General features: G+C 43.6%; 1 protein-coding gene across 1 annotated transcript; it reads left to right on the top strand.

Moving 5' to 3' along the window:
- Positions 1–322: 322 nt before the first annotated feature.
- On the top strand, positions 323–3,680 carry LOC135909825 (uncharacterized). The gene has a single exon (XM_065441873.2). The coding sequence runs from the start codon at positions 606–608 to the stop codon at positions 2,724–2,726; it is 2,121 nt and encodes a 706-aa protein (XP_065297945.1). The 5' UTR covers positions 323–605; the 3' UTR covers positions 2,727–3,680.
- The last annotated feature ends 8,897 nt before the right edge of the window (positions 3,681–12,577 follow it).

Below are 12,577 nucleotides of genomic sequence, written 5' to 3'. Positions count from 1 at the left end.
GGCTTCGTGCAGACCACAGCCTATTCTAACACCGTAGTGCAGACGTACAGGTGGTGGTGTACCAGCTTTATTTAGCAGACGTACAGATGCGAAGCAGCGGCGCAGCAGACGACATAGCCGATATGCGCAAGCGCCGTTAAAAGCCCGCATACGGGCATCTGCCGTGTCTACACAAGCGCGGGTGCATGAACGCCTCAGAAGCTGATCATACCAGAAGTTCAGGATCTTTCAAACTTACGCACTCTGTACACATTAGTCGAACAGAACGCCTGCACCGCGTCTGCACCGTGTCTGCACCTTGTCATTCGTTTCGAGTGTCGCGCCGTGCCTGCACCGCAGAAATGGAGCTCCGAACTTCTCGCGAATCGATGTGAACTGCTTCACAGTGGTGCGGGCGAATCAAACGGACCTTTAACACGAACGGACGAAGGTCTGTTCGATTCTATTTGGCTCATGTGCTAGCTGCTCGGCTGTTCCTTGCTGTGACTGACTGACTGCCCCACTGCGCTGCTGCTGTGCACGCCTTCGCCTCGCTATCGTTTTGCGTTTTTTGGAACGGGTTCAGCGTTGCGGCTTGAGCTTCTGACTCGTCTCTTTCGCACACCATGTCTTCTAAGTGGAGAAAATGTAGAGTCGTAAGAAAGGAATACGACAATATACTGAATGAACTAGGACTCGCGCGGCTTGTTTCTGGGCCTTCATCGGTTTCCCTGTCCAACGACAGAGCTGCAAGCACCACCTTTACGGACAGTGCTCGCGTAGCGCCACTTTCGCCTCCGAAGCTCGGAAGCAGCAGGCAATCGGGAAATTCAATTTCGACGGACGACGGGGGTGAGCCTCCACTCAAACTGTTGAAAGAGCAGTCGGGAAGCGAAGCCTTAGTCAACAGCGTCTGCGGACAAGGTGTACATTCTGTTGAAGAATTCCAATCAGAAATTGTGGATATGTCTTCACGTGAGCACAGCGACTCTGATAGTAGCTCAAGTGACACTCAAATCTCAAGCAAATCTTGGGATGAGTCTGATGACCTTGTTGCTTCAGACAGCTGCACGGGGCCAGATGAGGAAACAACGCTCACTTGTAGCGCAGCGATGTCTTGTGTATCTCCTGAACAAATGACAGCAAGTGAAGAGTTTGCTGTCATTGCTTCCAAACATAATATGACTCATGCATGCATTAACGATGTCCTCGATTTCTGCCGTCGAAGAGGCTTCTCTGACCTTCCCAAGGATGCTAGGACAGTTTTGAGAACTGAGCGCAAAGCTCAGGTGGAGCAAAATAGGTCTTTTGTGCACTTTGGCCTTGCAGCAGGAATTCGTCAAGTGTTGCCGCCGGGGCAAGTAGTTCCAAGTGAACTGAAGCTACAGGGCAACATCGATGGAGTCCCTCTTTACAGAAGTAGCCAGCTTGCCTTTTGGCCCATTTTGTGCCGCATTACAAATGTGGAGGCATCACCACCATTTGTTGTAAGTGTTTATTGTGGTGCAGGGAAGCCACCATCTCTGCAGGATTATCTAGAGCCATTTGTGCGAGAGGTCTCGGAGCTTGCGTCTGAAGGGTTAAGCATAGGAGATGTTCGAGTACAGGTGAGCATTGAAGCCATGGTGTGCGATGCTCCAGCAAGGAGCTACGTGAAATGTATTGTTGGCCACACTGGTTATTATGCGTGTGAGCGATGCAACCAAAAAGGGCGGCACATTGAAAACAGGGTCACATTTCCCAAACTGCACGCACCAACACGAACGAATGCATCATTTCGATCTCAAGAGAACAAGCGCCACCATTCTGGTTTTTCACCATTCCTATCGCTTGATGTCGACATGATTGCATTTTTCCCATCTGAATACATGCACCTCGTTTGCCTGGGAGTCATGCGACGACTCTTAAAGAATTCGGTATGCCAAGGCCACAGTAATAGATTGAGCAGACTGTATCGTTGCCAACTAAATGAAAGCCTGCGAGAGGCTTCCAAAGCATTTCCAACATATTTCCAGCGAAAGCCAAGGGGTACAGAAGAACTTGATCGTTGGAAGGCAACAGAGTTTCGGACGTTCCTCCTTTATGTTGGGCCTGTTGTCCTAAAGCCTCTTCTGCCTCCATCACACTACAAACATTTTCTAATGTTTCATGTAGCTATCAGAATTTTAGCATCACCTCAGTACTACTGCGAATACAATGATTTTGCCAAAGATGTGCTGAGGTACTTTGTTCAAGAGTTCAGTGAGCTATACGGAAGAAACCAGCTTGTGTACAATGTGCACTCACTAATTCATCTTGCTGACCAGTGCCGGGACCATGGCCCATTGGATCAGCTTAGTGCATTCCCTTTTGAAAGCTACCTTGGACGAATGAAGAAGTTGCTGCGATCCTCCAACAAGCCACTTTCACAGCTAAGTAGAAGAATCTCTGAACTGAGGCACTCGACCAAGAACCAAGTCGAGCAGAAACTGCAACATGTGAAGCCTGGAGACTGCTTCCTGATTGACAGTGCTCCTGTGGTTGTTCTGGAAATAATGGGAGACCACTTCAAGGGAGGGATTTTACCAAATGCCAGGGACTTTTTCAAACTTCCACTCAAGTCGTCTCAGTTGAATATTTGGCGCTGCAACACCTTAAGTAATAGAAGTAAGGTCTGGCCTCTTGATGACCTCTGGAATACTGCTCAGTGCCTGAGGCTTAACTACAAGCAAGGACATGTTGTTGTTCCTCTTTTGCACTTTCACTGAAGCTGTCAGTGGTCGGTGGACTTAAATTAACCCGAACTACCATAGTCAGTCATCTGACTGCCATATTGCTATGCCTCCAATGGCCACAATGTCTGTTCTATATGAGGCCGACAGTTGGGCTAGTTGGAATTCAAAGACAGACATTTTCAAAGAAAAGTTATCCTTTTGTCTCTGCACCTATTTTCATTTTTCTTATGTGCTGGAACATGTCCTTGTTTGTTCTATTGTCATTGTCGCGAATCACCTATTCAAGCCATGTTCAAGCTTTCTGCATCAAGCATCTTGTCACTAATACAGTCATTAGCACTATTTTCCAGAGTGCTTGAATGGCATCCTTTGACCTGCACAGGTGGCATTTGGTGGTAACACTGGATTCGAGGTAGCATACAAGCATACAACTGTGTATGGATTGCTGCACTGATGGTACTTCCCTAATCTTTCTCCTCACAGGCCTTCGTGTCTTCCGCAGCTGCAATTTCCTGAAGGCACTGCATTGCCACTGAGCAAAAGTAGAGATAACACATGGCAAAACTTTCATCAGCACACGCCAGGATGTGTTATCTTGACTTTTATTCAGATGGCACCTTCAGACGCTACAGTTACTGAAGCCACAGTGGCCAGTAAAGTGAAAAAGATAAAGCCAGCAGTGATCAGTGCAGCAGTGCAAGACCCGGTCCAATGACAGAGCTGCAAGCTCCCCATTTGAGGACTGCACTTGCATAGCACCACTTTTGCCTCAGAAGCCGGGGAAGCAGCAGACGATCAGAAAGTCCATCATATCAGTGCAGCAGCGCGTTCTCAGATGTAAGGTATCTAGAGCCAGGTGTTATCGATAAATGTCGCCCAAGCAGGCTTAAGCATGCCGTTCAAGCACTTCAGCATGCTGATAACTGTACAACCTGGACAAATTGCATTTCAAGCCTTCAAGGTTCAGCCCCAGCTTTCATTTTTGCTGCTGATGTGTTTTCACCACATCAGGCTCATACTGCCCTGTCTCTTGAGAAGTCACCGCTCTCACTTGGGCACATCACCTCCACGACTGAGCCATCCAGTTCTGCAACACAGAATCCAGCTGAGCCTGCACCTAACTTGCTGAAACTGTACTTGTGCTTAGATACCTCCAGTTTCTACGTGTTGAAGTGCACTTCACCTGTGACAAGCTGCAGCATGGAACACTAAACGGCCCTTTTCAGGGCCACCCAATCTATATGACTGGTGGTGACGTGGCAGCTCCTACTCTGCTCTCCGTGACCCTCTAGAAAATTAGCATGTAGTTATGTATGTCTATGTGCAAATAGAATATCAATTGGAATCTTGGGAAGTGCTTCTGGAAAAAACATATATACAGAACAGTCTTTCTTTTCTAGAATAAACAGAAGGAAAGAGCGAGAGAATCAACAAACCATTTCTTTAGTAATCACAGAAAATACTGCTATGGAATGAAAGGAAATTAAAAATAAACATAACTAGGCAATGTGAAGTGAACACGAAACCAAATGTTTCCAGATTTATCTGATCATGACAGTAACAGAGCAAAATGACAATGTAAGGCCATTTGAGACTTCATCTGCGCAAGTGTTGAGTGTCTCTTAAATGCTGTTGCAGACAGGCTAAGCTTTCTAGTGCTAGGCGCCCTGTTCTTGCAATCTTATACTCTCAAAACTCTGGGATGAACTTCTGCAACCAGCATGTTTTAAATACAGCCGCCGCCTTTTAGAAAACAAACCACCATAAAATTCAGGAAGATGCAAGCAAAGTAAGCGACAGAACAGAAGCTGGACTTAAAAATGTTAGTTTATCTTCACAATGCCCAGCATATAATTTTTGATATGCCGAGTTTGGTACCTCAAAATGCCAATTTAAGTGTGGGAAAGTTTATGTGAAATTCACTCTAGTGTCTTTGACACACCGAACCTAAGGTTTCATTGTGGGTAGCTCAGATAACCAATAATAATTACTAAGTTGTAAATAGGGTGTGTCTGCACTCACCTACACAAAATTCAAACATTATTCTAAATGTCTGCATTCTTTCTCAGTGAGTATAACTGATGAAATGCTTGCACATCGAGAGCGGTGTTTCTTAAGTATGTTTCCAAAAGCTCAATTTCAAGAGTTCTGCATGCTTTTCCTATTTGATACACACAATTAAAGCTGCAGGTAGAGCCATATTCACAACAAATAAAGAATACAGGTAAGTGGACACCTGTGGGCCCATGGGCAGCATAGAGTAATGTTCACGCATTCTATCATTGATGCGCTTACCAATCTGGAGGATGTGAACCATGCCACATGCCAAAGGGTCCTGCAAATTATTTTTGTGGCATGTGAACTCTGTGGCATATTTTGACATGCAGACACCCTTGAGTTGGTTACCAAATGGCTACAGAAGCCATCAAGCATGCTGTGTGCAGAAAACAGCAGATTCACATTATGCCCCTTCTCTACTTATGCGAAAATGCACAAACATGAGATAATTTGCTGTTTAGTCTCCGCTCTGTCATGATCACCTTGTTACATATATATTGCTGCCTATCTCACTTCTTTTACATTCACTGTGACACCACAGCACTTGCACTACTGATGCTCATCAGCTTCCAGGCGACAAATTTCTTGCTGACCGCTTAATTCATTTGAGTGAATGCAGCACTCTTTCCAAGCGTTAATAACAACATGCCAGCACTACAAAAATGAACTGCAATAAGGCACAGCAACTGAGTTTACTAAAGCGTGCCTAGATTGCAACGTGCAGTCCCCATCAGGCTTAGTCCAAGCAATCGAGCAGGTTATTGATTTTCAGCACCTCGCCTATCTAATCCTCACACCTCAACTGCAGCAGTTCTAGCTGCTTCCACACATGCAAAAAGATAGCACCAACACAGTATATACATCTGCATCTATGCATGCAGCATGCACATCATCACTGGAGCAGCTTTTTGGTGTGCTGCTAGCATAATGGAAGCAAGACTTTATTCCACACTCAATTTTACGTTATCTTCAGCTGTGCCGTGGAAGCCGAGACACTGCACCATTACTGTATCCGTGATTTCTTGTGACGTGTTCTTATATTTGTCATGCACATGTTGTTTTCGACATGACGCCAATTACGAATAAAGCTTATAAGTTTAACCACTGCCTCCCACCACATCAAAGGTACACTAAAGAGCAAAAATTAATCATCTTACACTCGTAAAGTATTCTTTCATACTCTTTCATTCATTTGGCAGGAACAGATTGACTTCTTCTTCCGAATATAAGGGTCAAATGTTTCTTTCTTCTTTCTTTTGGTGTCTTACTGGCACATCGATATGTATGAAAGATATCAGTGTTCTCTCATATTTGGGATCTGCTAAGAGAGGGGAAGTACAAAAAGGTTTCTAAGGTTATTCTTTGGCTCCTTTAGAATGAAGTAATTTTTACCAGGTAAACCAGCATACCCATTTAGATCTTGTCAAAATTCAAAGCGTCGCATTGAGCTGGTGTCGGAACTTTGCTGCAGCACCACCACTCATCTTTCACTTGTGTCTGACTTCTAAGCTGCCTCCTAACAGTGGCCGTTTTGCTATTGCAGTGCATAATTTACTAATACAGCACAAATTGATAACCCTGTCTAGCACATCTTTAACGTAAAATGTAACATTGCTGTTACAGTTGTGCCTAACTTAAGGTGACCACGTGCTTATGAAAACAGACACAAGAACCATGAAAATTTTTGTTTGCGGAATGCCATGGGACATAATGACGATTTGGCTTGAGTGAAAGCACTAACCACTCATGCTTGCACTATGTAAACATACTCTGCTTCCCGGGTCGCGTTGTATAACCTATGGTATACTATATTAGCAGCAGTGCATAAAGACAGGCTTCCTTGTAGGAGCATGTAGAAAGAATAAACAACGTACAAATATTGTGCACATGTGACTTCTTGAAGCTTAGCACCATTTTATTTGCCCTATATAGAGGGCCAGATTAGAGACATGCAAGTATTTGTTTAGTATTCAGGAAACAGCAAGCAAACAAAGAAGACTGATATAGAAGCAAGAGGAAGTGCTGATTTGCAACTGAGGTTTTATAGATGCTTTGTGCAGTGAGATATACAACAAAAATAAAGACATAACAGACTACTAACTTGAAAATAAAAAGTGCAACTATCTATGCACTAAAGAACCTCTCTATAATTCAGGGAAACAGAAGGATAACTGCTGTGTCTTCCATCAATTCGGGTGTTATACATTTGTGTTATATTCTGCACGGTCAAGCTGCATAGTGCTGTGATAGATGATTCTTTAAACAAGTATGTGGCTGCACTGTAGATAACCGACCACAATGTGGTTGTTTGTTGGCTTTTATGCTCCTGCACTGTTGCATCAATGCAACTTCATGTTTCTCCTATATAGCCGAGTCCATACAAGAAATTTCGCCTCCAGCTCTTCAAATGGTTGGAGCTGTTTCTAGCACCACTGCCCCTTTTTTTAATGAAGCATTACTTGTTATAGCAGCGTAAAATTTGTAAGCTCATATTTGATTGCGTGACAGGATTATGACTTGGAACTTGCACTGGGCAACCACTTCATCCTGTAATATGGCATGCGCCTATGGGGCTGTGGTAACTGTCTCCATGTTCATTTCTTCCCCACACATATGCTCCCTGCCAGTTCGAGCTTTCCTGGAAAATGGTTCTGGAACATGCATTTGCTAAAAGGAAGTTTCTCATCATCAGTGTGTTACCTGGAGAAAGCCTCATTGCATCAATAACTCAAACACGGAAAGAAGGGCCTAAGGACAGCTGGAAATGCGCATTTTTTAAATATAAACGTCACATGCCAGCCATATGAAATAATTGAAAACAGCATGTTGGTGTAGTTCTCAAAGATGTTCCAAAATGAAATCTCCTTGCGACAGTGGCAGCAGCATGCAGTTTCTAGAGAACACCTGCAAAGTGGAGCATGTAAACAAGTTTTTTAAAAGCAAGAACATTCACTCCGGCATTACACTTTTATGAGGCTATACATAGGCAGGCTAAACTTAAATGCACATCACTGAAAGGCTCAGGGAAGAGCATTGTACATGCAAACAAACTGACAACACACTCAACGAAAGCTGACGTAATACATTGTGGGATGTATACCTAACCATCAAAGCTCAGTGACGCAACTGGAATGCATTGAAATTATAAATGTAAAAGCGTGCTATTGGCTGCTGTACTGAAGAAATAACGTTCACGAGGGTTGCAATGTGGGCTTGTTGGTAATGCATCTTCAAGGGGAGTATGGTAGCGCGATTCAAAGACGGGACAAGAGAAGACACAAAGGGACACACACAGTACGACCTGGTGTTCGACAATAAACAGTGTTGGAAGTTAGCGCTGTGTGTGTCCCTTTGTGTCTTCTCTTGTCCCGTCTTTAAATGGCGCTACCATACTCCCCTTGATGAAGAAATAAGTATTGCATGTGCCAAAGAGAGAGACTGCACATGTGTATGAATAAAAATGACATCTTCATTGTTTTGACAGAAAAGGAAATGGCATACAAAAATGAACAGATGGTGAGTTTGGAACTCATTTCATCTGTCCCTGTATCTTCTAATTATATGTCTGCATTATTAAGTGCCACTAGCAGCGTGCATTGCCATGAAGTGTTGTCAACTAACCAGGATTGTGCATTGCTACTCTCTGGTTCCAAAATACTCCAATCAGTTCAAAACAATACATTTAAATGTTTTTGCTTGCTACCACAAAGTGTATCTTACTTGCAAGCACCTAGTGCACTTCTTTCAAGCAAGTGCATCGTAGCAGTATTCTCACACATGATAACTTGTATGCTGTAAACAGCTTAGAATGTATACGCATAAGTAAGGACAGCTGAGGAATTGGTGTGGGAATGCAATGAAGTAGCACTGAAGACGAACACAAAAGGAGAAACAGATAGTGCACGTGAATATCAAGTAAAGTTTATTAGAAAAGTTAGTGCTATTTCATCATGTTGCCACGCCAACTTTCCAGCTGTAATTAGTTATGCAGACTTTAATCCATTTGCAGCGCTAAAGACGAACACAAAAAGCAGAAACGACAAACCTTTCCTATAAACTCAAATTCATATAGACGGACTATTAGAGTGCCTAGGTGCCTATATGACATGATTTCAGAGAGATAAAGAAACACAGCACGAAAGTAAGGGTAGACATGAGACGAGTGCTTTAAGGTTTTAGATATTTGGCTATGTATGTGTCAGATGGTGCAACATTTAACAAAAAGGCCTTCTAAGAGTTGCCATGGAACTGTATACATTGCCTTCCAGTGTGGACAACCCTGAAAGCACTTCTATTCTCTATTCACCAGATGTGGTATTCGCTGGTGAGGCTGAGGGTTTAACTCGATCCTACCAGTTGTGGTCGCAGTACTATGAATGTGGGCAAAATGCAAAATAATGCTTGTGTATAATGTGCTTTGGCTGCATGTTGTGGACTCCCAGGTGGCCAAAATGAACCCGAGTTCATTACATCATCTCCGACAGCTGTATACTTGTCGCTTAGGGACATCAAACCCCATGAATCAAGTTTTTCTATGCACAGTATTTGTTGGTCACTTGTAGGAGCTGTTATTGTGCACAATGTAATGGACGTCTGTGGAACTTTTAATGATGAACTCAAGAGTTTGTGATGACACACAATGCTTCGTATTATACTCTGTGACTATAGCAGCTTCTAACATGTTTTAAGTCAGGCATACTAGCCTCAACCACAAATAATGAATGCTGTCTGTAGATTTGACTGCAGTTAATTTTTGGTGAATGCATGGGGGAAAAAATGAACACAATTAATGTAACGCAAATTGGGAACATATGTGGTACACAGCCGCCTTTAATAATATAATGCTATTGCACTTGTGTGGATCATGCACAACATCAAAAACCTCACTTTCTTAATGCTCCATGAGTTGCACATAACGTTAGTGCTAGTGCTAAATTGCTGTACAAGATAAACTAAACTACTGTATGACAAGATAAACTAAAAAAAACAACAACGTTAGAATAGAGTGAGTACATCGCTTCAAATTAAGGGCGGATCCAGGGCAACTTTACAGGGAGCAGAGGGGGAAGCTATAAAAGATGGGGGTGCCGCGGAAGTCCCCGAGACATGCCGGCACGGAAGTGGATTTCGCCCAGTAACCGCAGATTTATCGGTAGGGAAGCGCATGTAATTGCAAACGTCAAGCACGCAATACTACGCTGTAAAAAAAGAAAGAAAGAAAAGGACAAAACCAGATTCGAACCCACTCAAACTGAGATACGAGTAAAGCTACCCGCAACGTACGCACTCAACCACAATCGCGTCAACACCCAGTCGGCTTTAAATAAGATTTTCAATTTTATTCTTTTTCTATCTGACTACAGAATCATTAACGCGTAAATGTCTGCGTAAGGTTTGATCAGATTTGAAGGACAAACTATCGACATGCCGTCGAGACAGACGACCGAGTCGAAGGCCTTTTTGCGCCGATGGCGCCGAGAAAGAAGGAAAGCTGTAGATTGCGCCCCAGGTCTTTGGCTGGGGCGCAGACTTCGAAGCACGTATGCTAGCATAACCTGATAGCAAACATTACAATATTGCAGTACTTTGCTTACTTCTGCCCAAGGTGACACGAAATAGATTAGCGAGTGCTAATGTAGAAGCTTCAAGCACTGCGCAACCGCCCATAAATGGATCAGTTGACCACTTGCGAATACCATACTACGCAAATCTCTGATATGCTGCCAGAGCCCGTAATGTAAACGTATGTGTTCGCCGTAATTGGTTTTCACAATTCAGTAATTAATACACCATCGGTTATCACGTACGTGTGGAGCACACTTAAGCGGAAGGCGTTAGAACCACTACCCTGCTGTGAACAACCCCGTCTGTCGCCGAAGTGAGCCCGTCTCCCGTGGCAGATAAGCATATAAGTGAGCTGTTATTAAACCTCAACAAAAATGGTATTGCTTATACCCCGTGTCAAGCGAATTAACAAGCGTGGTGCCAGCTCTGTTGAAGGGGTCGCAGCTTGCAAACATATTTCTGGTTCCTGCGCAGCACTGTGCCTGTGATCATGAAGTGCGTTAGTTTTCAAAACATGTTAAATCTCAGAAAGTCGTAGAGCACTAAAAACCGACAAGGCAAAAATTGGCTTATTACGGGCCAATGTCCTCCAAAGAAAGCCAACTAGTAACCCATATTGGCAAATCCGTACGAAAGTTGGTCCAATAATTCCCGCCTTGTCGAACGGCAGTGCCAATATTGTTTACTGACTGTGTAACGTGGGCCAACGTTGGTTCTCTATTAGAATGGCACAGCCAATATTGTTTACTGGCTGTGTAACGTGGGCCAACATTGGATCTCTATCAGAATGGCACAGGCAATATTGGCGCCACGCTGTTAACCTTGGCCCATCATTGGGCCAGGAATCAGCATGGCAATGCCAATATTGGAAACACGCTGTTAATCTTGGGCCGTCATTGGGCCAAGAAGTGCCAATATGTTTCCAACGTTGGCCCAACCTGACATGCCGCCTGGGAGCAGAAGCGGGTGAGCCATGCTGTACGCAGGCCAGGTGCCGTGCCCTCTGATCTGTTTGTAGTCGCGTCGCTCCTTTAGTAGGTTTGTTGCTGATGACGTCACACCTTGCAGTTCGTATCCCACGAATGAAAAGTTCGTTGCCACGTGGTCAGAGTGAGACACCGAAAACGGCATCATTCCAGCACTTGTCGTCGTTATCGTGGCTGGCCTTTCATGCAAGATCCACGGCAGTACCTGCACAAACAGCAGAAGCGGGTGAGCCATGCTGTCCGCAGGCCAGGTGCCGTGCCCTCTTCCTTAGCTTCTTAAGTAATACCTTATGTACTTCCGTGTGAAACGCCTTTGGTAGGTTTAAAAATAGGGTTAAAACTGCATTATTATTTTCTATTGATTTAGTAATATAGTTAGAGAATTCTTCTAGCAGAGTAATTGGGCTTTTATTCTTTCTTGAACCAAACTGCGACACGTTATTCAGGGAATACTTTTCGCAGAATAACTGCTTTACAGAGACCACATATTTTTCCACTATATGTGCAAATGTGGACAATATCGGTATCGGTCTGTACTTTGCGCAATCACTTCTCTTTCCGTTTTGGCAGACAGGCCTTACGATTGAAATTTTTAGTTCTTTGGGTATTATGCCTGTTCCAGAAATTCTGTTTAGAATCTTTAAAAGTATTTGTTGAGTGTGTGAAAGTTGAAGTACAAATCTCGAGGGCGGATTTTATCAAACCCTGGTGGTTTGAACTTTGACCTGCCATGAAGTATCGTCCGAATATCAACTTCCGTCATCGCTGGAAGATAAGCTGAGTGCGTACATGTGCGTTTCAGCTCGTATTTTAAATGTTGGTCACTCTCCGTTTATTTCAGCTTCTCTGCTTCAGCAATAAAAGTTTCATTAAATTTATTGCATAGCTTCTGAACGTTTTCATTTGGGAAACTTCTTTCTACGGTATCATCGACGCTCGCTCGTTTGGATCTGCCTGTTAATTCGTTTGCCAGAGTAAAAGTCTTTTTCAGCTCCTTTTTGCGTTCCAAAAATCAGCGCATCAAATATTTTATTTTTTCCAGGCGTAACTTCGCTGTCCCCGCGTTTCCTAAAGTTCGAAATTCCGCTCAGAGTTTTTGGTTGCCTGGTTCTTTTCTGCACCTTTTCCATGGTTTGTCTTGTTGAAAGCACAACTCAATATTATCACTCGTAATCCATATTGTATTAGGATTTCTTTCCTTAATTGCTGTGAATTTAGAAGACTTTACGTATATCATCCTAAAAGTTTCAACGAATTTGGCATATAAACTGGCTT

Source organism: Dermacentor albipictus, unplaced genomic scaffold (genome assembly GCF_038994185.2).
Source record: "Dermacentor albipictus isolate Rhodes 1998 colony unplaced genomic scaffold, USDA_Dalb.pri_finalv2 scaffold_62, whole genome shotgun sequence".
Classification (NCBI taxonomy): Eukaryota; Metazoa; Arthropoda; class Arachnida; order Ixodida; family Ixodidae; genus Dermacentor; species Dermacentor albipictus.
This window is presented reverse-complemented; position numbering and strand designations above follow the sequence as displayed.